The sequence below is a fragment of the Ailuropoda melanoleuca genome, chromosome 6 (assembly GCF_002007445.2).
Source record: "Ailuropoda melanoleuca isolate Jingjing chromosome 6, ASM200744v2, whole genome shotgun sequence".
NCBI lineage: Eukaryota > Metazoa > Chordata > Mammalia > Carnivora > Ursidae > Ailuropoda > Ailuropoda melanoleuca.
The window spans coordinates 12,450,260-12,474,711 of record NC_048223.1 but is presented as its reverse complement, the minus strand read 5'-3'; the positions used below and the strand labels follow the sequence as shown (position 1 = coordinate 12,474,711).

Sequence of the window (24,452 nt, the reverse complement as noted above, 5' to 3'; positions counted from 1 at the left end):
TTATTCAGATTGAGCAGATGCTGAACTTGCTGGTAAATCTGCCAAATTTTATATAACTGTGTTATTCTATAGTATTTATAAAGGGCCAGTTTTATTAAACTACTTTAAATTATGTGTCTTCTGTTGAATTCAGTGGAAAGTAAATTGATAACACGTAAAAGTGCAAAATAAATGCATTCTTTTTCTTTTCCCTTTTAAATATTAACACCAATTTTGTTAAATATGGGATTAACCAATGAATTGATAAATACTTGCCTATCAGTGAATTGCTTAATGTTAAGAAGTACACTAAGGAAAGCGAAGTAGATTATATAATTGAATACCCATTTAAATAAAAACTTTGACAGATAGCCAGGGTTTGTTCTCAGTTGTTACTTATTTCTGTCAAAGCAAAAGTGTAGAGTTAACAGAGAAGGCCTTGCTCTAAATCTTTTCCACTAGTGTGTGTTCACTGGACTATTGGGTTTCATCCCCACTGGCACCAGTGGTCTTAATCCTATGGTTATAACTGCCTGGATGTCACACCATGGAAAACATTTTGGGGAAACAAAAAAAGGATTTTCATGATTGCTTACTTGTAGTCTCACGACCTGTTTCAGCATAGAATAATAGAAAGGGGATGACTCTAATATAAATGACCTATTTATATATAAACGTTAAAGCCCCTGAAGAATTATAGGCCTTCTTGAAGAAGTTTAGGAACAAGTTCTACTGTTATTGACTCATGGGCCTCTGTAATAATATTTACAGCTTAGCATTAAAACAGAAATGTTTACGTACAGATTATCAATTTGTTAAATCAAAAGTGGTTTGTAAACTTTAAATTGTTTTACAAATGTGAATGATTATTTTATTTCTTGTTGAATCTGAAGGACCATGCCAAATTATGTTTGACCTTTTGAGAACCTCACCCTTTGGCCTTGTGGCTCATTTTCTTAAATAAGGACATATCTGTGCCTAGCACTGTTCTGAACCTTTTACCTATGTTAGTTACATCCTGTAATTTCCTTCAATCTTCACAACAACCTTCTAAGAAGTAGGAGTTATAGTCTGTTTTTTTACTGAATTCTAAAAGTTTAAGTAACTTTCCTGAGGTCACAGAGCTAGTAAGCCATCACTGTTTTAAGTTTTTCATATTTCATTAGCCTCACTTCTCTCTGTGCCATGTTTTCCTTGACTGTTACTTTTTAGGGGTGACATCCTGATAATGCAGCAAAATCTTGGTATGACCAACTGTCCTTTATATCCCCAGTAGTATTAATATATGAGCAGACTCTATGTATTAGTGTCAGGTATTAACCTGAGAAATGGGTCATGTGTGACAAAAGAAGATTAAATCATATTCATCACATATTTATGTGTATGAAGCTTATCTTCCTGTAATACTCATGCTTTTCAAGGGCAACCAAGATTTTTGTCCTGAGTTTAAAGGTCTGTTATGAGCCCATATGTCAAAAGGAAATATGATATTCAGGTCTACTACTTAGAGATAAATCATTGTTCAAACTTTAGGAATGGCATTAGGATAATTTAAGGAAAATGAACATTTGAGTAATATTTTCTGTTCATGGTGATCAACAGTCATGTCCCTCTTTCATACTTTATGTAGTATCTAACACAGTGCCATGCTCATGAGCCTTGATAGTTAATTTGAAAATCTTCATAGAATCCTTTTTACTTTTTCTGCTAGGAATCTCAGGACTAAATATAGTTTTCATTGGTAAAGTAGACTTCTACCTGAATGTTAGTGTACCTCCCTCTCCTTTCCCTAAATCATGGATAATCTTAATCTCCTCATTGCCCCCCGCCATATGCTGTCCTTTCTTATGTCTCTTTATGGCATACCACATCAAATCCTTTTTGGGAAAAGGAATGATATAAACTGTAAATGAGTTAAACTCTGAAGGCAGTTTGGCTGTGATGAAATTAGTAACCACAATCCTTGCCTATTACTGGAGTGTAGAGTTAACAGAGAAAATGAGTTAAATGAGAGAAATGTGTATCATAGAAAAAAATGGCATGCCTCTAGGGCATCAACCTGGTAGAAGACATTCCAAAACTAAAATGCTTTAATTTTCTTTTTCTTTTTTTTTTTAAAGATTTTATTTATTTATTCGACAGAGATAGACAGCCAGCGAGAGAGGGAACACAAGCAGGGGGAGTGGGAGAGGAAGAAGCAGGCCTCCAGCGGAGGAGCCTGATGTGGGGCTCGATCCCATAACACCGGGATCACGCCCTGAGCCAAAGGCAGACGCTTAACCGCTGTGCCACCCAGGCACCCCTAAAATGCTTTAATTTTCTTAACAAAGACTTTCTCTGCATCAGGGACTGACAGTGATTTTACCTAGACAAAGTCAAACTAGAGAGAAGAAGGTGAAAGGACACCCCCCCCAATATATTTTAGATTTATGCATTTTAAAAGAACTTATTCTACGTGCCTGTTGAAGTAGAGGTAGAAGTGTGCAGAAAGATGAATAGTCTTCAGAAAGAATTTACTAATCCAATTCCAACAGACTAAGAATACACTTGAAGATCCTTAATATGTCAGCTGACATTGCTCTTAAATATCTGGCTCATCATTGATGGAAAGATGTACTGTAGGATCTTTAAAGCATAAATTTGTGTAAACTCGGGTATTGACAATTAATGTATTTATTTTTTATGGATAGGCATTCCCTAGAAGCAAACTTATAACCCTGAAGAGCAGATTGAGCTCTTGATCTCTGTCTCTCTTTTTATTACTGGTGAGGACTTTGAAGAAATATATGCTGTTCAGAATTTTTGTGTCTCATAATCATATTTTCCTTCCAGATTCAAAATAAACCAGAAAAGAAACCTGGAACACCACTTCCACCTACAGCCACCTTTCCAAGTAGTCCCCGACCTCTCTCCCCTGTTCCTCATGTGAATAATGTTGTGAATGCACCATTGTCCGTAAACATTCCACAGTTCTACTTTCCTGAAGGACTCCCTGATGCCTGCAGTAACCATGAACAGACTTTAAGCAAAATTGAAACTGCTTTCATGGATATTGAAGATCAGAAAGCAGACATCTATGAAATGGGAAAAATTGCAAAGGTAATATAACTACTAAATGGTGTATAATCTCTCTTTCTCTAACAATCCCAATCTCTCTCTCTCTCATCACTGCCTCTTTGCTCTCTGTTTTTAAGCATGGCTAGGTTTTTTCCCTTGTTGAAAAAATTTATTTGATTCCTTTACATCATCTGTGGTCCCATTTCATGGAACTCATAAGTTTGAATAAACCCTTAGTGTTCTTCCAGTCCATCCTCCCATTTAATATAGGAATTTCATCCATGACATCATCAGCACATAAATTCATTCTCTGCTTGAATGCTTTCAGTGACAGGAAGCTCACCATCTTGCCAACCAACCTGTTCCATTATTAAATAGCCTCACTTGTTAGAAAAATTTCCCTTGTATTGAATATGAATGTCTTTTTTTGTTCTCACCCATTGATCGTAACTCTGCCTTGAAGCCAGACAAGGAACCATTAGGCCAGCTCAACACTAATTCTACTCAGAAATAAATGGATTTGCCTCTAGGAACCAAGTCTTTGATACTTTCCAATATACCCAACTGCTTCTAATTTAGGATCTTAGCCTTTCATGCCAGGACTACTAACTGAACATCTTCAGTAACTGGATGCTACATCTCCAGTCTCCTCCTAGAACAATAAATACTGAGCATGAGCATCAGATTGTATTGGATCATGCCATTCCCCAGCTCACCATCTATAGCAGGACCTTCCTTTGTTTTGTTTGGGTTTTATTTTTATCATGTGTGTAAATTGAAGAGTCAGATCATATCTCAGTATTTAGCAGTGGTTCAGGCTGAACTTCAAGTGGCAGAGGGGTTTAGCAGACTAAGGGTTGCATGTGGGCAGGTAGGAGACCAAGTGGAAGCTCCTGAGACCCTGTGCGCACTTTCACAGTTCCCCTGCTTTCAGGAATAATATTTTATTTTTTTAAAGATTTTATTTATTTCTCAGAGAGAGAGAGCACAAGCAGGGGCAGGGGAGCAGTAGGCAGAGCAGGCAGAGGGAGAAGCAGGCTCCCCACTGAGCAAGGAGCCCAACACCAGCCTTAATTCACAGGACCCTGAGATCCTGACCTGAGCCAAAGGCAGACACTTAACCAACAGAGCCACCCAGGCGTCCCTCAGGAATAATATTTTAAAATTTGGACACTACTGACTTGAGGATAAAACCCAAACTGCTGTTCCCTGCATAAGCCTGAACTATTTGCTCTCCCACAGGATCGCCTCTGCATTTGGGCTCTCCCAGTTCTCCCTTCCAAAATGGACTTCCACTCCTGCCAACCCCCACTTCACCCATCCTTTCAGACATACCTTCCATTGTGTCTTTGAAGAAGTCCCTGAATCCCCACTCCAATCATGCCCTGCCCTCTTCTCTACCTGCATTCAGAAGATTTGTTGCCGCTGGGGGTTTTTGGTTTTTTTTTTGTTTCCCATTCTTCTCTTTAATCAAATTATTGAGCACATTGTGTTAAGCAAAATACCATGATTAGAAAAAGTAAAAGCAGATAGATTCTTCTTATTCACTATGAAAATGAAAATTATTCACTATTTTCTTTTTTATTTTTCTTTTTTTCATTTTTTTAAATTTAAATTCCATTAATGAACATATATTATTGATTTTTGATACATCACTCTTGTATAATACCCAGTGCTCATTACATCATGTGCCCTCCTTAATGTCCATCCCCCCACCTCCCTCCCCTCCAGCAACCCTCAGTTTGTTTCCTATGATTAAGAGTCTCTTATGGTTTGTCTCCCTCTCTGATTTCATCTTGTTTTATTTTTTTCCTCTCTTCCCCTATGATCCTCTGTTTTGTTTCTTAAATTCCACATAAATGAGATCATGTGATAGTTGTCTTTCTCTGATTGGTGTATTTCACTTAGCGTAATACCCTCTAGTTCCATCCATGTCATTGCAAATGGCAAGATTGCAATTTTTGATGACTGAGTAGTATTCCGTGTGTGTGTGTGTGTGTGTGCGTGTGCGTGTGTGTGTGTATCACGTCGTCTTTATCCATTTATCTGTCGGTGGACATCTGGTCTCTTCCCATATTTTGGCTACTGTGGACATTGCTGCTATAATCATTGGGGTGCAGGTGCCCCTTTAGATCACTACATTTGTATCTTTGGGGTAAATACCCAGTAGTACAATTGTTGGGTTGTAGGGTAGCTCTATTTTCAACTTTTTGAAGAACCTCCATATTGTTTTCCAGAGCAGCTGCACCAGCTTGCATTCCCATCTAGAGTGTGGGAGGGTTCCCCTTTCTCCGCATCCTTACAAATATCTGTTGTTTCCTGACTTGTTAATTTGGGCCATTCTGACTGGCAGGAAGGAGGTGGTATCTCATTGTGGTTTTGATTTGTATTTCCCTGATGCTGAGTGATGCTGAATATTTTTTCATGTGTCTGTTGGCCATTTGGATGTCTTCTTTGGAGAACTGTCTGTTCATGTCTTCTTCCCATTTCTTGATTGGATTATTTGTTCTTTGGGTGTTGAGTTTGGTAAGCTCTTTTAGATTTTGGATACGAGCCCTTTGTCTGATATGTCATTTGCAAATATCTTCCCCCATTCTGTCTGTTTCTTTTGATTTTGTCGAACTTCCCTTTGCTGTGCAAAAGCTTTTTATCCTGATGAAGTCCCAATAGTTCATTTGTAAATTAGATTGAGTTTAAGGGGAATGAAAAGGAATTCTTTTTTTATTCCCACCTTCTTCACCCCTCCCCCATCTTAGAACTTGCTTGTTGATCCCTTAGATATTTCTCATGAAAAGTAAACTCTCATTGCAGAAATAAGAGCTCACCTATTTCCTCTCTATTTTAGACTTAAGGAACTGAAGGTCTGTAAGTACTTAACCTGAAGTCACAGAACTAGCACATGTCAGGAGACTGGTCCTCTAACTCTGGTGTTGTGCTGTTTCTACCATATGTTTTCTCCCCTGAACATATGCTAACATACCTTTAGCTAACTTCCAATCAGTATCCACCCAAATAAATTACAGGTTCTTTCAGGGCACTAGCGTTTTCTTACCCAAAACTTTGAGAGATGGCAACTGTATGAGCCAAGATGGTAAATTATCTGAATGGGGTGGAACTATGAATCTAAATCCGAGACAGAATTTAGTAAGGCTGAATGAAATCTTCATTTAGAGAGAACATGTTAACTGCATAAATGCCAAACAGGGTTATTTCTAACATGCCAACAGTCTGTGTGAGAGAAACAGGCAGTTTCATGGACTGCTTCAGGCAGGCAGACAAGGAGAAACAGTCCAGATTAAGGGACATAATAGTTCCTAGTGCTGTGCTGGGCACACCACATCTGGAGAGCCAATCCAAGCAATTCGTGCCTCACTGTCAGAGACCTACAGCTTATTTTGTTTGGAATACAAGTCCTGTAGGTCAGCCCTCCTCCTCTGAATATTTCCAACTTCTGACTGAGGATCCTATTCTCCTCTGCCTTTCCACAGGCTTGTCTCCACCCTCCTGCTGTGGCCCTTCTGCCCCTGTCACATGATAGCCCTGCCCTGCTCCATGGTTCAGTGGTCCTCTAGCATTCAACAGATTTATGTCATCATTTCTTGCATTTAGCTAATCCCCATTTAATCCAGCTTTTACTTGGCTGTAGCTGTCTATTAACACTCACTAAGCAATCCTATTTTCAGTTATTTTTTACTGTGCACATTGGTCTTCTCTGCCACAGAGTGAACTCTGTGCCTGTAGCATTTGCACTTCATGTGCTTGTGTTCTCATGACAAGTTGGTTGTAGATAAAGGAGAAGAAAGACAGCCTTTGACAATGAAGGGAGAAGTGGTTGGAGCAATAAATGAACATTTCTCTGAATTCTTGTAGTCTATAAAGCTGTTTGGAAGGCCAGCTTGAGTTTGCAGTCTACTCTTAGTGACAATTCAGTGTAGCTGTAGAGACTGGGGTCTGTTTTTTGAAGTGCAAAGAAAACGCTGCGTTTATGAAATCTGCATCTGTTGCTGAAACTTAGCTCATTCATCTTTGACCTCAAACAGCCCTGGAGAGATTAATACCCATTTCTGATTAAATTCTTTGTGTAGCATGTACTTTTCCCCATAGCTTTAAGTGATGACGGAGAAGAAATTAATATAGAGGATGAATCTAAGAGAAAATCAGTGTAGGAGCATACACTGAGGAACAGTAAGAAAAGTGTTTGTCTTCAGGGCCAGAAGACTCACCATGGAGTTTTAGCCTGTAGCAGAAAGGTGAGGAAGAAGAGGGAAAGTGTCTTCTGAACGGTACAGAGACGATCAGCCTCTGTCTTCTGGCTGAGGTAGCACTGCCTTGACCTATCATGCCTGTGTCCTGTAAGGCAGTTTCTCTGTACCTTTATTTCTTCATCTGTAGAATGGGCTGAAAATACCTGCCCTCTTCTGCTTGGGGATTATGTGATGATAAAATGAAATAACAGGCATAAGACATTTTAAAACATTAAAGAACACTGCAGATATTGGGTAATCATCTGCTACTGATAACCTTGCTTTCAATTCTTTATGTTGTTGGGCCATTGTTAGGTCAAATTATAGGTGTTAGATTTTCCTTGCTCCAGCAATTTTGATTACCTTAGACTGACTTTTGCCTCCTCCTCCGAGTTTCCTAAACCCATTTTCTGTAGCTCCCTCCATATCCCCACTTGTCTTCCATTCTTTTCCTTTGTAAAAAGTCTTGATGCTGTCTTGTTCTCTCCTCTGTTATTAAAGTATCTATTCAATTGCCCCCAGGTTAATATCACTTACTTTTTTAGTTCTTATTGATCTCCTGACACCCTTTATCTTAATTCTTCGTTTTTAAGCAGATACAGCCAGCCACACATTTTTTTAAATAGCCAAAGTGTAATGTCTGCATTGCATTTTTTTCCTTTGGCATTTTCTCCAAGGGCTATTACCTTCATGCTGCCTAACATGTGGCTATTTAGGGTACCCCGCTATGAGAAAAATAGGCCAGCCCTTTCCAATCTATTTTATTTTTTTAAAGATTTATTTTTTGAGGTGGGGGGGGAAGGGCAGAAGGAGACAGCGAGACAGTGTTAAGCAGACTCCACGCTGAGCGCAGAGCCTGATGCAGGGTTCAGTCTCACTACCCTGAGATCATGACCTGAGCCAAAAGCAAGATTTAGGTGCTTAATTGTACCTCCGAGGCGCCCCCCAATCTATTTTAAAACCTATCCATTCTGTACCTTATCTCTTAGGATTTTGCCTTTGAGTCATAATAAATGTATGTGTCGGTCTCTCACCAACTTACTACTCCTTAGGAGCTGATGTGTATGCATTTTAACAGGAATCTTCTAGAGAAAAGACTATATAGTCCAAGGGAATGAAAGTTGTTTAATAGTGGAAGTAGCCCCACAGGATGTGCTAAGCACACAGTCCCTGGTAGTGTTTCAGCTGAGGCTGGCGACCGCTTCCCAAGGTTGAGCTAGAAGATTCCTGAGTCCTTCCAATTCTGGAAAATCTATGAGTGACTATAATGGTGGGACTTTGGCAAGCACCATGGCAAGCCAGTTCCAGTCTCTCCCAGTACTTACTTTCTCTGTTTGGGGCTCTGTACTCCCACCTCTACAATACAAACTATTCTCTCAAGCTTTCCTAGCAGTTGCCAGTTGCCTGTCACATCTAAGAGCATTTTCTTGTCAGACTACCATTCTGCATGAAAGGGAGGATTGGGATTGGAAAGTGGATTTGACAGTTTACCACCCAAAGTATATTAAGTGTGAGCTTTGTACTTTGGCAATCATAATTTACACAATAAACAAAATCCATTTGGTTGCTAAGCAACACCTTTCCCTCATTCTTGACTTCAGTGGAGGTATTTGACCTCTGGACTTAAGAAATCTGAAGTTCCACCCTGTTTGCAGAGCGTGCTTTTGTGGCCCCAGCAGAAGCAGCTATTATTTCTGCCCTGTACTTAGCTCCCCTGGCTCGAATCTCACCTTCCATATCCTCATCTCCGACGTGAATCCAGCAGCTTTTGGGTGTTCTCTCAGCATAACTCAGACTCATAACGTCAGACCAGGTATTCCTCATGGTTCTGTGGGGATTCCCCAGGCACTGAGGCATCACACCGGGAGCGGCTTCACCAGAACCTAATACGGATTCACATCTAGTCAGCCTCCAAAGGAAAAGCTTCCCTTTGTAGCATGATGACGGCTCAACAGATCCTGTGTCTAATATGAATAATAAGACTATCTATTTGATAACAAGATACGATTCTTCGAAGGGTTCCAAATTTAGGAATATGTTTTACATGCATGTACAAAATTGGGAACATGTGGAGACTATTTCTCTGCTATTATTCAGATACGATTATTACTTGAAAGAATTTCCTCTCTAGGAAAAAAGCAGATAAATTTGGTAAGAACTCTTTGTTGTGAGAGTATAATTAATTGGAAGAAAGAGCTTTTTATTGAAAAAAACACCTTTTAGAGTATTGTAGTTGTATATTGTAGTTTTATATTCATGCCCAATTCCTCCTAAGGCTTTTATAATTTGTAGCCATTTGTGGTAGTTTCTAATGTATAAATAAATGGTAGCATTTTGATTTTTATCTTTTAATCTTATACCTGCATTGTAACCATTTAAGTAGATAGCTATTTTCTTGAACAATCTAGGCTTTTCTGGTTCTTCCTGACCCTGGGGCTTAATAACAAGAGGCAAAGAAGAGAGAGATGGGTGAGAGTGCAATCACACCAAGTGACCAAGTAATAAATGTGGCTGTATTTTTATGCAGTAGGAAGGAAGGACATATACGACCATGACATTCAGTCATTCTTCTTTTTAGAAGGTAGAAAATATGTGAGGGTGGTAGGAAGGGAGACTGGTTGCTTTAACTATCAGTAAAGGGAAAGACACATCACTGTAAATGAACTTGGAAAAAAGGTAAATGGATTTCCCTTTCCTTCATTAAACATGTAATACTCTTGTTCTGTCTTTCTCTGAATCTACTATAGCTTGTATATTTGTCTCTGCCCCAATTTTGCTCCCTCAAGGACCCTCTGTCCACTGTGGCACAAAGGGTAAAAGCCACAAGGGCCCATTGTTTGGCTCTGTCACCTTTTCACCACCCCTTGGCTTACACTGTATTTGTGTTTTATTTGCAGCTCTGTGGCTGTCCTCTCTATTGGAAAGCCCCCATGTTCAGGGCTGCTGGGGGAGAGAGGACAGGATTTGTGTCAGCACAGTCATTCATTGCCATGTGGAGAAAGTAAGTATATGAGCAATCACTCCGGGGCTAGGCAAAGATTTGTCTAGTTCTCACAACGTGCCTTATATAGGTCGCTTATTTTACTCATTTATTAATTTCCCTTTACCCTTTATTTCAACAAGTAAAATTCAGTGGTTCCTAGCTCTCTATAACCACACACAAATTTTTTCCATAGTCTTTATCTTATAAGACTCTAATCAGTAAAAGAGATCTTCAGAGATACTTTTTAGTAATAACTCTTTGACAGTTTCTTAGTTTTGCTCGTTAAATTTGGGTCTTAGGATTTGACTCTGGTAACAGTGACATAAAAGTAAAGACTCTCCTTTAAGGGAGCAGACCACATGTGTCATGTGAGAAATACAGCTTCCATCCTCATGATCCACATTAAAATTATATCTAGTTGATTTATTAAAAATAATTGAACTCAAGTAGATTTTAATCATTACTTTTTGAAAGCTCCAGTTAAGAAACAAAGAAATACGTACATCCTGACAAAGCGTCCCCACCCAGCCCTTTTTTAAAATTCCAGTATAATTAACATACAATATTATATGAGTTTCAGGTGTGCAACATAGTGATTCAACAATTTTATACATCATTTAGTGCTCATCATAAGTGTACTCTTTTTTAAAAAAGATTTTTATTTATTTATTTATTTGAGAGAGCGAAAGGAGAATCAGTGGAAGATTGGAGGGGGACCAAGGGGCAGAGAGAGAAGGAAAAACAGACTTCCCACTGAGCAGGGAACCAACTCGGGGCTCCATCCCGGGACCCAGATCATGACCTGAGCCAAAGGCAGACGCTTAACCACTTAAACAACTTAGCCACCCAGGCACCCCCAAGTGTACTCTTAATCCCCTCCATGTGTTTCACCTCCTATGAGTTTTTTTGAATTTCTTTTTTTTCTCCCTTTCTTCTTTATAAGTTATTTCTTGATATATTTATACATTTTAAGAGAATGTCACAGCTTGCCCCTCCTACGTCTTTCAACTGACCAGCCTTGTTTACGTATGTTCTCCTCACCTTTTTTTGGACTAAATACCCTTCCTGGTAAACTGTTGGGAAATGCTGTTCACCTGTTATCATCGTCATCATCATTATTATTATTTAAAATCAACGTACAATAGCAGAATTCAGCATACAGATTCCTTCTAATCCCTTCATGCCACCTAAAAGCCCTTAGGAGTATAATGCTTGAGAACATAGTTGGTGATTAATAAATTTATTCTTATTTTTTAAAATCTAGCAGCAAGTTGAGTTCACCAAGTTCTTCCTGCATTACATTAGAACTACACTGATCGGAGTATACAGAACTTTTACCAGTTAATGAACTTATTTTAGAGAAATATACCAAAGCTAAAAGTTAAAATGCTTCACGTTTTCCAGGTAAATTTTAGTGATTTTGTTACAAGGAATAGTTCTAAGTTGTCTGAATACCAAGAATCAAAGGGACCCTAGGAGAATCATTCCTCTTACGCCATCTAGATGACACTTCAAAGTCAGTGCTGTGATCACCATTCCATCTCTCCTATAGCAAGTAGAAAACTGCTGGTTAAAATCTAAAAAATGCCTTTAAAAAAAAAAAGTGTGAATAAGCAGTCTTAAAAGTAAGGGAATTCCTTAGAAGCTAGAAATAGTATAAACACTAATTAACAGGAATGAACCAGCAAAAGAATTGGCATTTGCCCTTAGGGTATTTATCACTGGTATTTCTGGCAGCCTAGAACCTACAGAAAGAAAATAGAGCCTAGGACCTGAACAGTAAAGAAGTCAGCTTGGATTCTCTTTTCCCACCCGTGAAGTCAAGACTTCAGCTGGGTGGTCCAATTATCTATTATTAATTATTAAATCGGCATGTAACAGTAGCAGAATTCAAGAACTTGAAATGTGTACATGTTCTAACTTTCATTCAGCCAACTTCTTTCACCCGGTAAGTGTCAGGCCATGAAAAGGCCTTAGCTGGAGTATGAACCAGGGGTAGAAAGAATAGAGATACTGCACAGCTCTTGTCAGAGTGTCTTTACCATTGAGGTCAGCATTGTTGGTCATCTAACAGTCTGCGAAAGCAGCAAGAAGTGAGTTAGAATTCTTTTTTTTTTTTAGAGCTTTATTTTATTTTATTTTATTTTATTTTATTTTATTTTATTTTATTTTATTTTATTTTTTTAAGATTTTATTTATTTATTCGACAGAGATGGAGACAGCCAGTGAGAGAGGGAACACAAGCAGGGGGAGTGGGAGAGGAAGAAGCAGGCTCATAGCAGAGGAGCCTGATGTGGGGCTCGATCTCATAACGCCGGGATTACGCCCTGAGCCGAAGGCAGACGCTTAACCACTGCGCCACCCAGGCACCCCATGAGTTAGAATTCTTAACAGTTGTTTAAGAGAAAACTTTGAGCAAGCTGGGAGATTAAAAAAAAAAAAGAAAGTAGTCTATTCTATAAAAGATTAGAGCCAGAAAGAAGAACTGTAACTACTTATATTTTAAGTTATTTTGAATATTCTAGGACCCTACGTTTGTGAGCCTGAGGCTGACTATAGCAAAGGAAAACTGCTAACCAACTTGATTTAGCCGCAGTTAACAGCATATTAGAGTAACAGCCAGTGTTTTTGTTTTTTGGGTTTTTTTTGTTTGTTTGTTTGTTTTGTTTTGTTTTTGTTTTTGTTTTTTGTCTTGTCTTAAGACTGTAAGTCACTGACATAGGGTGGACATTTATGTTGGTGGGCAGAGCAGCAGCAGCCAAAACAACATTGGTGTTCTTTTATTGAGATGGATCATTTTAATTTTATCCCTAGGGAAAAGATATTTCTACAAAAAGGCAAAAGGGTTTAAAAAGACATGAAGCACAAGTCTTCATTTTAGGTAACTACATGAAACTGCTTATGCAGTCATATAGCATGGGCAACTGTTCCTGTCTTTTCTCATTTGAAAAAAATTTCTGTGACTGGTATGTATATGTCTCTATGTTAAACCTTTAGCTTATGGCCCCATACTGAAGTGGTTGGAGCGCCCTCTAGTGGGAGCTCCTTTCTGTGCTCTTAAAATGCCGGTTAGTTTTGTTTTGTTTTGTTTTTATTTAAATTCCAGTTAGTTAACATACACTGTAATATTAGTTTCAGGTGTACAATATCGTGATTCAACACTTCCATATGTCACCTTGTGCTCATCAAGACAGGTGCACTCCTTAATCCCCATCACCTATTGGCTCCTCCAACTGCCACCCCCCCTGGTAACCATCAGTTTGTTCTCTATAGTTAAGAGTCTGTTTCTTGGTTTTCACAATCCCTTTTAAAAGTAAGGGTGCTTTATGGGGCACCTGCGCGGCTCAGTCCGTTAAGCATCTGCCTTCTGCTCAGGTCATCCTGGGATCAAGCCCCTGTGTCGTAGGGTTTTCTGCTCAGTGGAGAGCGTGCTCCTCCTTCTCCCTCTGCCTGTCCGCCCCCGCCCCCATTCACTCTCACTCGCTCACTCTATCTCTATCTTAAATAAATAAGTCTTTTTAAAAATAAAATAAAAGCAAAGGGGCTTTAAGGGAGACCCTAGTATGACTGTTTGGGGAGACTAAGCAGCTAAGCATGATGATTTGAGTTATGCTGACCTTGAAGAAGATACGTGTTTATTTTTGCATTTTTTTTTTTTTTTACAAATTTTACTCTTTGGATAAAATGACTTGGGCCCAAGTATAGTACATTAAACTTTCAAGTACAAAAAATAACTGGCAGATAAACACAGAATTAAAACATACTGGTATATACATACACAAGCTGACTTGCTCCAATAATAGGCTCTATATAATCTTGAAAAGTAAAGTCAAATGTAAAAGTCACTGAATGATGAGAAGTATTTTCCCTGCTATCCCAGTGCTCATGGGGTGGAGGCTTCCTAGCCCTCCTCCTAATGGTTTGAGGGTGAACCTCTTAATAGACTCTTGTTTCCCTGCCTCTGCTCTCCCTCCTTACCCTGCCCCATTGCCTGTTTCCTGTCTGTACTCAGACATCTATTTTCTTGCAGTCTGGACATTTTTAGGGGAAAGACGTTGGTCCACAGCTTTTTCGAGTTCCTAGATAACTAGCTTTGTGGCAGAGCTCCTCTCAGTCAGTAATATTTTTCCAGCTTCGTTATGCTTTATTTTCTCTTACATTTTAATGTTAGCATTTCATTTGTCTGTTAACAAAACAATATTTTGTTTTAAGAGCTCTGGAAGATACCAGTTTAGAATGACTATGTTTACCTTCGTCAGCTTTCACAAGTCTTATTTATCTCCTTTTCTCTTCCATATAGAGTTCACCAGCCACTATCATTGGCTGAAAATCGTAATTCACCTTTTCTTTCTTTTTCATGCTTCTGATAGGAAAGAGCTAGTCTTGATTTGCCTTTTTCTTCTCAGAGTATCTCTCATCTGTGCCTCCTTTCTTTATAAAAGTGCTCCTTTCCAAAGATCTCACCACCTTTTTATTCTGATCATCCCAACCATTTTCTAGCACTTATTACATATTAATCTTTTTCTGAAATGTATATGTATTTAATTCTAGGGGCCTTGAATATGCTGAAGAATGATAAGGAGAATTAATACACAAATTATACTATAGCTTTAATCACAAATAAAGTCAGTTTAAGTATATAGCTGTTAAATCACAAACATTTTTTGAGAATCTTCTGTGTGAAAATCACTATGCTGGGTGCTAAGGAAGAAAAGACCTATTTATAACTGTGTCTGCCCTTTAGGTGCCAGAAAAATAAAAGAAAACTAACAGTACAGTGGTATATATAATACACATAAATGGTACAAAGATCAGTAAAGAATTTGCTCTGAGAGAAGGCTTTTTGAAGAGGTGGGTTTATTAGCTGGACCTTAAAGAATAGCCAGCATTCAGATAGCAAAGTTGGAAGGGGTGGTATTCTAGGAGAGTAGAATCGCATGAGAAATGGCAGAGAGGCAAGAATGCACATGACGTACTTCGAGAATAGTGGATCAGGCCAGCTGCCTGGAGTGGAAGTTCCTTTAGCAAAGTAGTAAGAGAGGTAGGTAGGCAGACTCCCACCTAATTACAAGGGCCTCAAATGCTCAACTTAGGCATTTAGACTTATATAAGTGGTGTAGAGCTACTGGACATTTTTGAAAAGGGGAATTATATAATCAAAGGATGTTTCAGAATGAATTGTCTATGTTTTAAGGTTAGATGAACACTGACCTCTGTTTTGACCCTTTTCCCTTCTGTCAGTCTCAGCATGAAGTAATAAGACCCCGGACTTGAAGGTACACTAGAAATAGAAAAGATGGAATGGTTCAATAAAACATTTTGAGGAAATATTCTTAAGGACTCCTGAATTCTAATCTTGATTTCCCAGCACTTAGAGATTCAAATTAGAAACATAGGAGTCATCATGGACTTTTCCCTCCTTTCACTCCTCCACACCTATCAACTATCATGTCCTTTTCATTTCAACCAAATTTGCGCCTTTCTCTCCATATCCCACTGCCACTATCTATGCTCAGGCCCTTGATGGGATTTTTGCTTGATATTTCTGAAAAGCACATCTGATCTTGTCACTGTCCAAGTTAAAATTTTTATGTGGAGTAGGCTAAAGTCCAGGCTCCCTGACCTAACATAAAAGGACCTCCAGGATCCAGTCCTACATGCTCACGTTCCCTTCTCTCACCATCCCTGCATTTGTAAGTGCCAGAATGTTCTCTGCACTCTCATACCAGGCATTTGTACGTGCAACCCTCTTGACCCACAGCACCCTTCTTTCCTACTGCCCCTTTTTAGGGAATCTCACTGCCCTCCTGTGGCCTTCAGTGACACCCATGCTTATTATTTCTGTCGTGGCTGTCACACAGTAGTATCATCTTATTAGTGTAGCACTCTCACTAGACTGTAAGCTCCTTATAGAGCACAGAACTGTGTCTTATTTTCTTTGCATCCCAGGTATCTTCAAGGCCAAAATATGTGGCACACAATTAGCATTCGATACATGATTAAAGAAGAAAATCAAGAAAATGGGAGACTCAGGATAGGGCAGAAATCGATGTCCATGAAAAGGACTGACTTTGAAAGGAAGATTGTAAATTTGGTTTTTGATATTTTGACTTTGTTATCAGAGTATAGTTACTAAGTGGAAATGTCCAGTAATGAGGAATTAAGGAGCTTAAAGACTTAAAAGGGCATACATTTCTTTTTTTCAGCCTTGTCCTTCAAAATCTAATTTCAAAAGCCCCCTATCTGGTTGGCCCTGAATATGTCTGCCAGGCTGGGCAAACAGACATTTTTGTTTTATGTGGTGCATAGTAGTCCACCTGATGTATTCTCTCCTGGCTAGCTGGTGGGTAGCTCTGGAGTTCTGGGTTTGGATGTCCTGTGCTAAACCTGAATGGGCATTCTCCCTCGAGTGTATTTTTACCTGCACTAGTTCAGTTGACTCTGTGGTGTCAGCCCCAGAAGGATTTTGTTGTTGAGCTTTTATGGAGGTGTCTCTTTGACAAAATCAAGAGCATGGAAAAATTCCCTTTTTAAAAAATCACTGAAAAGGGGCGCCTGGGTGGCACAGCGGTTACGCGTCTGCCTTCGGCTCAGGGCGTGATCCCAGCGTTATGGGATCGAGCCCCACATCAGGCTTCTCCACTATGAGCCTGCTTCTTCCTCTCCTACTCCCCCTGCTTGTGTTCCCTCTCTCGCTGGCTGTCTCTATCTCTGTCAAATAAATAAATAAAATCTTTTTAAAAAATAAATAAATAAAAAATAAATTAAAAATCACTGAAAAGAGAGAACTTGATTCTGGATCTAAACGGCCTTCAGTTCAGGCTGAAATTACCAACTATTGATATTGTAGACCTTGTTCACAGTAGCTGTCTTCCTAAGCAGTTGTCTCTTTTATAGGTTGTTGAAAGACCATCATGATGATGCCTCCAAGTTTATCTGTCTTCTAGCAAAGCCCAGCTGCAACTCTCTAGAACAGGAGGATTTTATCCCTTTACTTCAGGTAATTTTCATTTCCTTCTAAAAATGGGTTTTATTTTTAGAGTTTCAGAGGTTTTTAAAATTTTTTCTACTGTAAGGTATGTCAATCAAGATATACAAATCTAGAAGTCAGATTTCTGGAAGAGTGGTTTTCAAGCTCATTTTAAGAATAAAAGCCTTTTGTTAAATGAAAATCAACACAGAACCCATAGTATAAAACAGATAAAACAGGGCTACTCCCACTGAAGCAGAGGAGGGGGTGCCACTCAGCCTCCCCCTTCCCCAACCACGGCAAACACCGAAACACTTTCTGAAACTAAACATTTGGTCTACTTGGCCTAGCTGACCTATCTCCACAGAAAGAACCCGCTTGGGGAGTATTTATGTCTAGGTCTTCCAGTAAGAATCAGTTACATGCCAATATTGGATCTGTTTTTACTGTAGCGGTCTTTATAGCCCGATACATTACTTGTTAATATTCTTAATTTCACATCTAAATATTTGGTTTTCCTAAGCAGATCACAAATTTCTTGAAGCTAAGCTTTGCCTTTCATGTCTGTTGAATGCTCATCATTGTTTTAGTTGTTTTAGTAAATCCTTGTTGACTTGTTAGTGAGGATGTCTAAAGAGAGTCAGAAAAATACATTGACATAGTTTTTTGTCTTTGTTTTTGTTGTATTCATGGTACCATCAATTTTTTTGTGCTAATTTTCTTGTTGAAATATAACATATACACACAAAAAACCACAAATCATAAAGTGTACGCACCAATCAGTGAATTTTCACAATGTGAGCACATCTGTGTAACCAGCACCCAGATCAAGAAACAAACCTCACCAGTACCCACAAAGCTCTTCATGCTTCCTCCCAGTCACTGCTACCCTATGGTTACCACTGTCCTATGTCTAATATAATATGACATAGATTTTTAATTATAGTAACAAATTTCCGTGTTCGTTTATGATTTATTTTGCATTCATAGTTTTTGAGCTTGTCTTAACTTGCATGATGGCCCTGATTATCTTTAGACTCATATGCTGCATGTTACTGTTCCTCTTTAAAAAGTACTCATGAGAATGTACTTTAAAAAATACTCAAGAGTACTTTACATTTAACTAGGATCATTATACATAATAATATCCAACATTACATATTCCTACTTATGTTTTGTCAAATCACAGATATTCAGTATTTGAACTATATTGCTACTAAAGCATTAGGTTTTTGTTGTTGTTGTAAGCTGTGTGATTTTATTTATTTTTTATTTTTTTCATTTTAATTCCAGTACGGTTAACATACAGTTTGATATTAGTTTCAGGTGTACAGAGACTTAAACCTCTCTGTTTCGCCCATCCCCCACCTATCTCCCCTCTGGCAACCACCAGTTTGTTCTCTGTAGTTAAGTCTCTTTTATTTGTCTCTTTTTTTCTTTGTTCATTTGTTTTGTTTCTTAAATTCCGTATATGAGAGGTGCCTGGGTGGCACAGCTGGTTAAGCGTCCAACTCTTGGTTTCAGCTTGGGTCGTGGTCATGGGTTGTGGGATCGAGCCCCAACTTGGGCTCCACATTCAACACAAAGTCTGTTTGAGAATCTCTCTCTCTCTCCCTCTGCATCCCCCACCCCATGCTCTCTACTACGCACACGCTCGCTCTCTCTCTCAAAATAAATAAATAAATCTTTTTTAAAAAAATTCCACATGAGTGAAATCATATGGTATTTGTCTTTCTGTGACTGACTTATTTCACTTAGCAATATACCCTCTAGGTCCATCTATGTCGTTCCAAATGGGAAGATTTCATTCTTTTATGGCTGAATAATATTCCATTGTGTGTATGTGTGTATATATATATGTGTATACACACACACACACACACACATCTCTTCTTTATCCATTCATCTATTGATGGACAGTGGGGCTGCTTCCATAATCTGGCTATTGTAAATAATGCAATAAACAGGTACGCATATATCTTTTTGAAATTAGTGTTTTCATGTTCTTTGGGTAAATACCCGGTAGTGGAATTACTGGATCATATGGTAGTTCTATTTTTAACTTTTTGAGGAAGCTTTGTGTTGTTTTCCACAGTGGCTGCCCCAGTTTGCATTCTTACCGACAGTGCATGAGGGTTCCCCTTTCTCTACGTTCCCGGCAACACTTGTTATTGCTTATCATTTTTAGCCATTCTGACAGTATGAGATGATATCTTTTTTTTTTTTACCTCTTTTCATTTCATTCCTTTTTTTTAATTATTATTATGTTAGTCNTACCTCTTTTTATTTCATTCCTTTTTTTTAATTATTATTATGTTAGTCACCATACAGTACATCCCTAGTTTTTGATGTAAAGTTCTATGATTCATTACTTGCGTATNACCTCTTTTCATTTCATTCCTTTTTTTTAATTATTATTATGTTAGTCACCATACAGTACATCTCTAGTTTTTGATGTAAAGTTCTATGATTCATTACTTGCGTATAACACAATATCTTACTTAGGTTTTACTTTGCATTTCCCTGATGATTGATGATGTTGAGCATCTTTTCATGTGTCTGTTGGCCATCTATATATCTCTGATGAAATGTCTGTTTGAAAACATTAGATTTTAATACCAGTTCTCTATCCACCCCTTACCTTTACCCCCACAATCCATTCTTGCCCTGCTGTGACTCCTACAAACCGCATCTTTTGGTTCCCCTTCCCTGGCTGGCTTCTTTTTTTAGATGTAAGTACCAAAATTTAAAATTTAATCATAAGGCCTGGAAACTAAAGTTTAGGATATCATAGGGAAGGAGAGAAAGCTGAAGAGAGGGAGAAGAAGGGAAGAAGGAGACATAGAGGACTAATTCAAGAATTTCAACAACTAACTGGCATCTGGAGAAGAAAGAAGGGAAAGGATGTAGAGAAGGAAATCATCACAGAAATAATACAGGATGGAGAGAATTTGAGAGACTGGGATGATAAGATGGGTACAAAGAGGTAGAACCTGGTAGGATTCCTTGAGATCCCTGTTCCCCTCCTTGGGAACATGCCTGTGTAACCAGCGTATAATCAAAAATAGAATTTGACACTCCCACACCAGCGTCTCATGCTCCCTCCAGTCTTGCCCACAGAATTAAAGAAATAATACAGAATATAAGTCTTTTGATTGAAAAAAGCCAAGTACAAGAGTAAAAGAAACATACATAAACATGTCAAATCAAAATTTTAGAAAAATGCTGACGAAAACAAAATACTAAAAGCTTCCAGAGAGGAAAATCAGGTCCCTTTAATAAATACAAAAATTGGGGTGGTATTAGATTCTCATTAGTAACTCTGGGGAAATGGATTTGAAATCAGATTTCCAATGTCCTGCCAAGCTATCAGTCAGATATTAAATTAGAATAAAGACATTTAAAAACTCAGAAAGTTTATCTCCATATTTTCTGGAGAGTTACTTGAATAGATACTAGTAAACCAAAGGGCACCTGGGTGGCATAGTAGGTTAAGTGCCTGACTCTTGGTTTTGGCTCAGGTCAGCATGATGTCAGGGTTGTGGGATCAAGCCCCACATCAGGCTAAGTGCTCAGCATGGTGTCTGCTTGGGAGTCTCTGTCCCCTTCTCCCTCTGCCCCTCCCCCCCAACGCACATGCACACATGCATGCCCCCCCTCTCCAAAATAAATAAATCTTCAAAAAAATTAAGTAAGCCAAAAAAGAGGAATACATGAGGTCCATGGAACAGTAGATTCAATCCAAAGAATCAGTGAAGGGAAGACCTTAGATGGCAACTGAAGAACAGCCAGTCCAGAATAGAAAAGGTGATGGGGTTTCTCTGGGAAGAAGTTCTCCAGAAAGGGGAATAGGCAGGGGAGGAGCTATTCCATGCAGTATTATTATATTTGAGAACAGGGAAACTGGAGGGTATGCTTGTAGCACGGCATTCTATATGAACAAGTTTTTAAAAAAAATTCGAAACTTTAAGAAAATGGAAAAAAAAAACTGTATAAGACAGTCATGATCTAAGCTTGAAGCAAACGGGAATATGGCATGATTACAAACAACTGATGGAGAATAAGAAAAGAAAGTCCATTTAACTTCAGTTCTTTGAGTGCTCGAAGGACATGATGTTAGACCAATTAGAAAGTAGGAACTTTCTCCAGGAATGGAAGCACTGGCAGGCTCCATTTTTCTTGCCCTCTTGCCTAGCTGGCCCAGTGTGGGTGGGTTGGCCCCCATTGTGCCACACCCAGCAGGCACCCCAGGCTAGGACTGGTACCCACCTCCAAAGCAGTTCCCATCACACCACACCTAGTGGTTACCCTTAGCCTAGACCTACACCTTCCAAAAACTACTCCTACCCAGGAGGTCAGGGGCAGCCCTGCCCACAGCAGTTGTGGCCCAGCCACAAGAGGAGGGGGCATGCAGCCCACACACAGTCACCCCTGGAGAGCCTGGTTCTGGTGATTAGGGGAGATTTTGCTTCTGGGCCCCACAGGATGCTTTATACATAAGGCCACTCCTTCATGACCGGATGTAGCTGATTTACCTAAAACATAGAAACAAACAGAGTCAGACAAAATGAGGATATAAGAATGAAAGAACAGGGGGCACCTGGGTGGCGCAGTCGTTAAGCGTCTGCCTTCGGCTCAGGGTGTGATCCCGGCGTTCTGGGATCGAGTCCCACATCAGGCTCCTCTGCTAGGAGCGTGCTTCTTCCTCTCCCACTCCCCCTGCTTGTGTTCCCTCTCTCGCTGGCTGTCTCTCTCTGTCAAATACATAAATAAAATCTTAAAAAAAAAAAAAAGAGAATGAAAGAACAAGACAGAAAACAACCTCAGAAAAAGAACTAAACTTCAGAAAAAGAACTAAAACAATCTACCTAATAGGGAGTTCTAAGTAATGGTCATAAAAATGCTCACTGAACTATAAAGAAGAATGAATGAACACAGGGAAAACTTCAACAAGAGATAGAAAATGTTAAAAAGAACCAATCAGGGCTGAAGAACAATAACTGAAATGGAAAATACACTAGAGGGAATCAATAGCAGTTAGAGGATGCTGAAGAATCGATCAATGATCTGCAAAACAAGGTAGGAGAAATCATTCAAGCTGAACAGCAGAATGAAAAATTTTTAAATGAGGATAGTTTAAGGGACCTCTTAGACAACATCAGGCATACCAGCATTTGCATTAGAGGGGTCATAGAAGAAGAAGAAAGAGAAGGTAGCAGAAAACATATTTGAAGAAATAATAACTGAAAGCTTCTTTAATCTGGAGAAGAAAACAGACATCTGGGTCCAGGAACCACAAAGAGCCCCAAAGAGGTCCACACAAGTCACATAATAATTAAAATGTCAAAAATTAGAGATAAAGAGAATCTTAAAAGCAGCCAGGGAAGAGCTACTAGTTACCTACAAGGGAACACCCATAAGACTATGAGCCGATTTTTTCAGCAAAAATCTTGCAGGCCAGAAGGAGTGGCATGATATATTTAAAGTGCTACAAGGAAAAAACACACACACACACAAACAAGAGTACTTTACCTAGCAAGGATATTTCAGAATTGAAGGAGAGATAAAGTTTCCCAGACAAATAAAAGTCAAAAAAGTTTATTACCACTAAACCAGCCTTACAAAAATTGTTCAAAGGACCTCTTTAAGTGGAAAAAAAAGGGCACCACTAGAAGAAAATTATGAAAGAAAAAAATCTCACTGGCTAAGCGAAGATACAGTAAAGGTAGTGGCTCAACCACTTATAAAGTTCATTTGAAGGTTAAAAGACAGTAAAATTGACTATGAATACAATAATTAGTTAAGGGATACACAAAATAAAAAGTTGTGAAATACAACATCAAATACATTTAAAACATGGGGGGGTAGAAGATTAAAAATGTAGTGCTTTTAGAATGTGTTAGGATTTAAATGACCATAAACTTGAAAGTCACCCAATCACAAGGGAAGACAGCAAGACAAGAAGAACGTACAAAGATTTATTACAAAAACAAAAAACTGGAAAACAACAGAATGGCACTAAGTAAGGGTGCCTGGGTGGCTCAGTTGGTTAAGCATCTGCTTTTGGCTCAGGTCATGATCCAGGGTCCTGGGATCAAGCCCCACATCAGGCTTCCTGATCAGCGGGGAGTCTGCTTCTCTCTCTCCCTCCGCCTGCCACTCCCCCTGCTTCTGTGTTCTCTCTCTCACTCGCTCTCTTTGTCAAATAAATAAATAATTTCTTAAATTAAAAAAAAAAAGTGGCAGAAGGACATACCTGTCAATAATTACTTTAAATGTAAATGGACTGAATGCTCCAATCAAAAGACATGGGATAACTGAATGGATAAAAAAGTAAGACCTACTTATACGCTGCCTACAAGAAATTGACATGTAAGTGAAGGAATAGAAAAAGATATCCCAAGCAAAAAACTGAAGGGAAACAAACAAACAAAAAAAAGCTGGAGTAACCATACTTATCATCAGACAAAACAGACTTTAAAACAAAGACTGTGGGGCACCTGGATGACTCAGTCAGTTAAGCATCCAGCTCTTGATTTTGGCCCAGGTCATGATCTTAGGGTCGTGAGATTGAGCACCATGTCAGGCTCTGCACTGAGTGTCTAATCTGCTTAAGATTCTCTCTCTCCCTCTGCCCCGCTCCACACACGCACTCTCTTTCTCTCTAAAACAAAATAAAACAAAGAAGGGCATTACATCATGATAAAGGGATTAATCCAATAAGAGAATATAACAACTATAAATATCTATGCACCTAACATAGGATAATATATACATAGATGAAGCAAATATTAACATAGAGGGAAGAACTGACAGTAATAAAAAAACAGTAGGGTGTTTTATTTTTTTAAGCTTTTATTTAAATTCCGGTTAGTTAACATACAGTATAATATGATTTTCAGGTTTACAATACAGTGATTCAGCACTTCCATACAGCACCCAGTACTCATCACAGAAGTGCACTCCTTAATCCCCATCACCTATTTCACCCATCCCCCCACCCACCTCCCCTCTGGTAACCATCATTTTGTTCCGTGCAGTTAAGAGTCCGGGTGGCTCAGTTCGTTAAGTGTCTGCCTTTGCTCAGGTCATGATTCCAGAGTCCCCAGATTGAGCCGCCTGTCGGGCTCCCTGCTTAGTGGAGAGTCTGTTTCTCTCTCTTCCTCTACTTCTCCCCCCACTCTGCTGCCACCGGCTTGTGCACTCTCTCTGTCTCTCA

The 24,452-nt window shown here is 39.0% G+C and overlaps 1 protein-coding gene across 4 annotated transcripts in view; it reads left to right on the top strand.

Annotated features, from left to right (window-relative positions):
• The window catches only part of PPP2R3A (protein phosphatase 2 regulatory subunit B''alpha), a 227,112-nt gene that overhangs the window by 81,531 nt on the left and 121,129 nt on the right, over nucleotides 1–24,452 (top strand). For all 4 annotated transcript variants that reach the window (XM_034661962.1, XM_034661961.1, XM_034661963.1 and 1 more), the window contains 3 exons: nucleotides 2,812–3,078; nucleotides 10,178–10,281; nucleotides 17,161–17,263. In XM_034661962.1, the coding sequence (XP_034517853.1) occupies nucleotides 2,812–3,078; nucleotides 10,178–10,281; nucleotides 17,161–17,263 (474 nt within the window). The remainder of the gene's footprint in view (nucleotides 1–2,811; nucleotides 3,079–10,177; nucleotides 10,282–17,160; nucleotides 17,264–24,452) is intronic.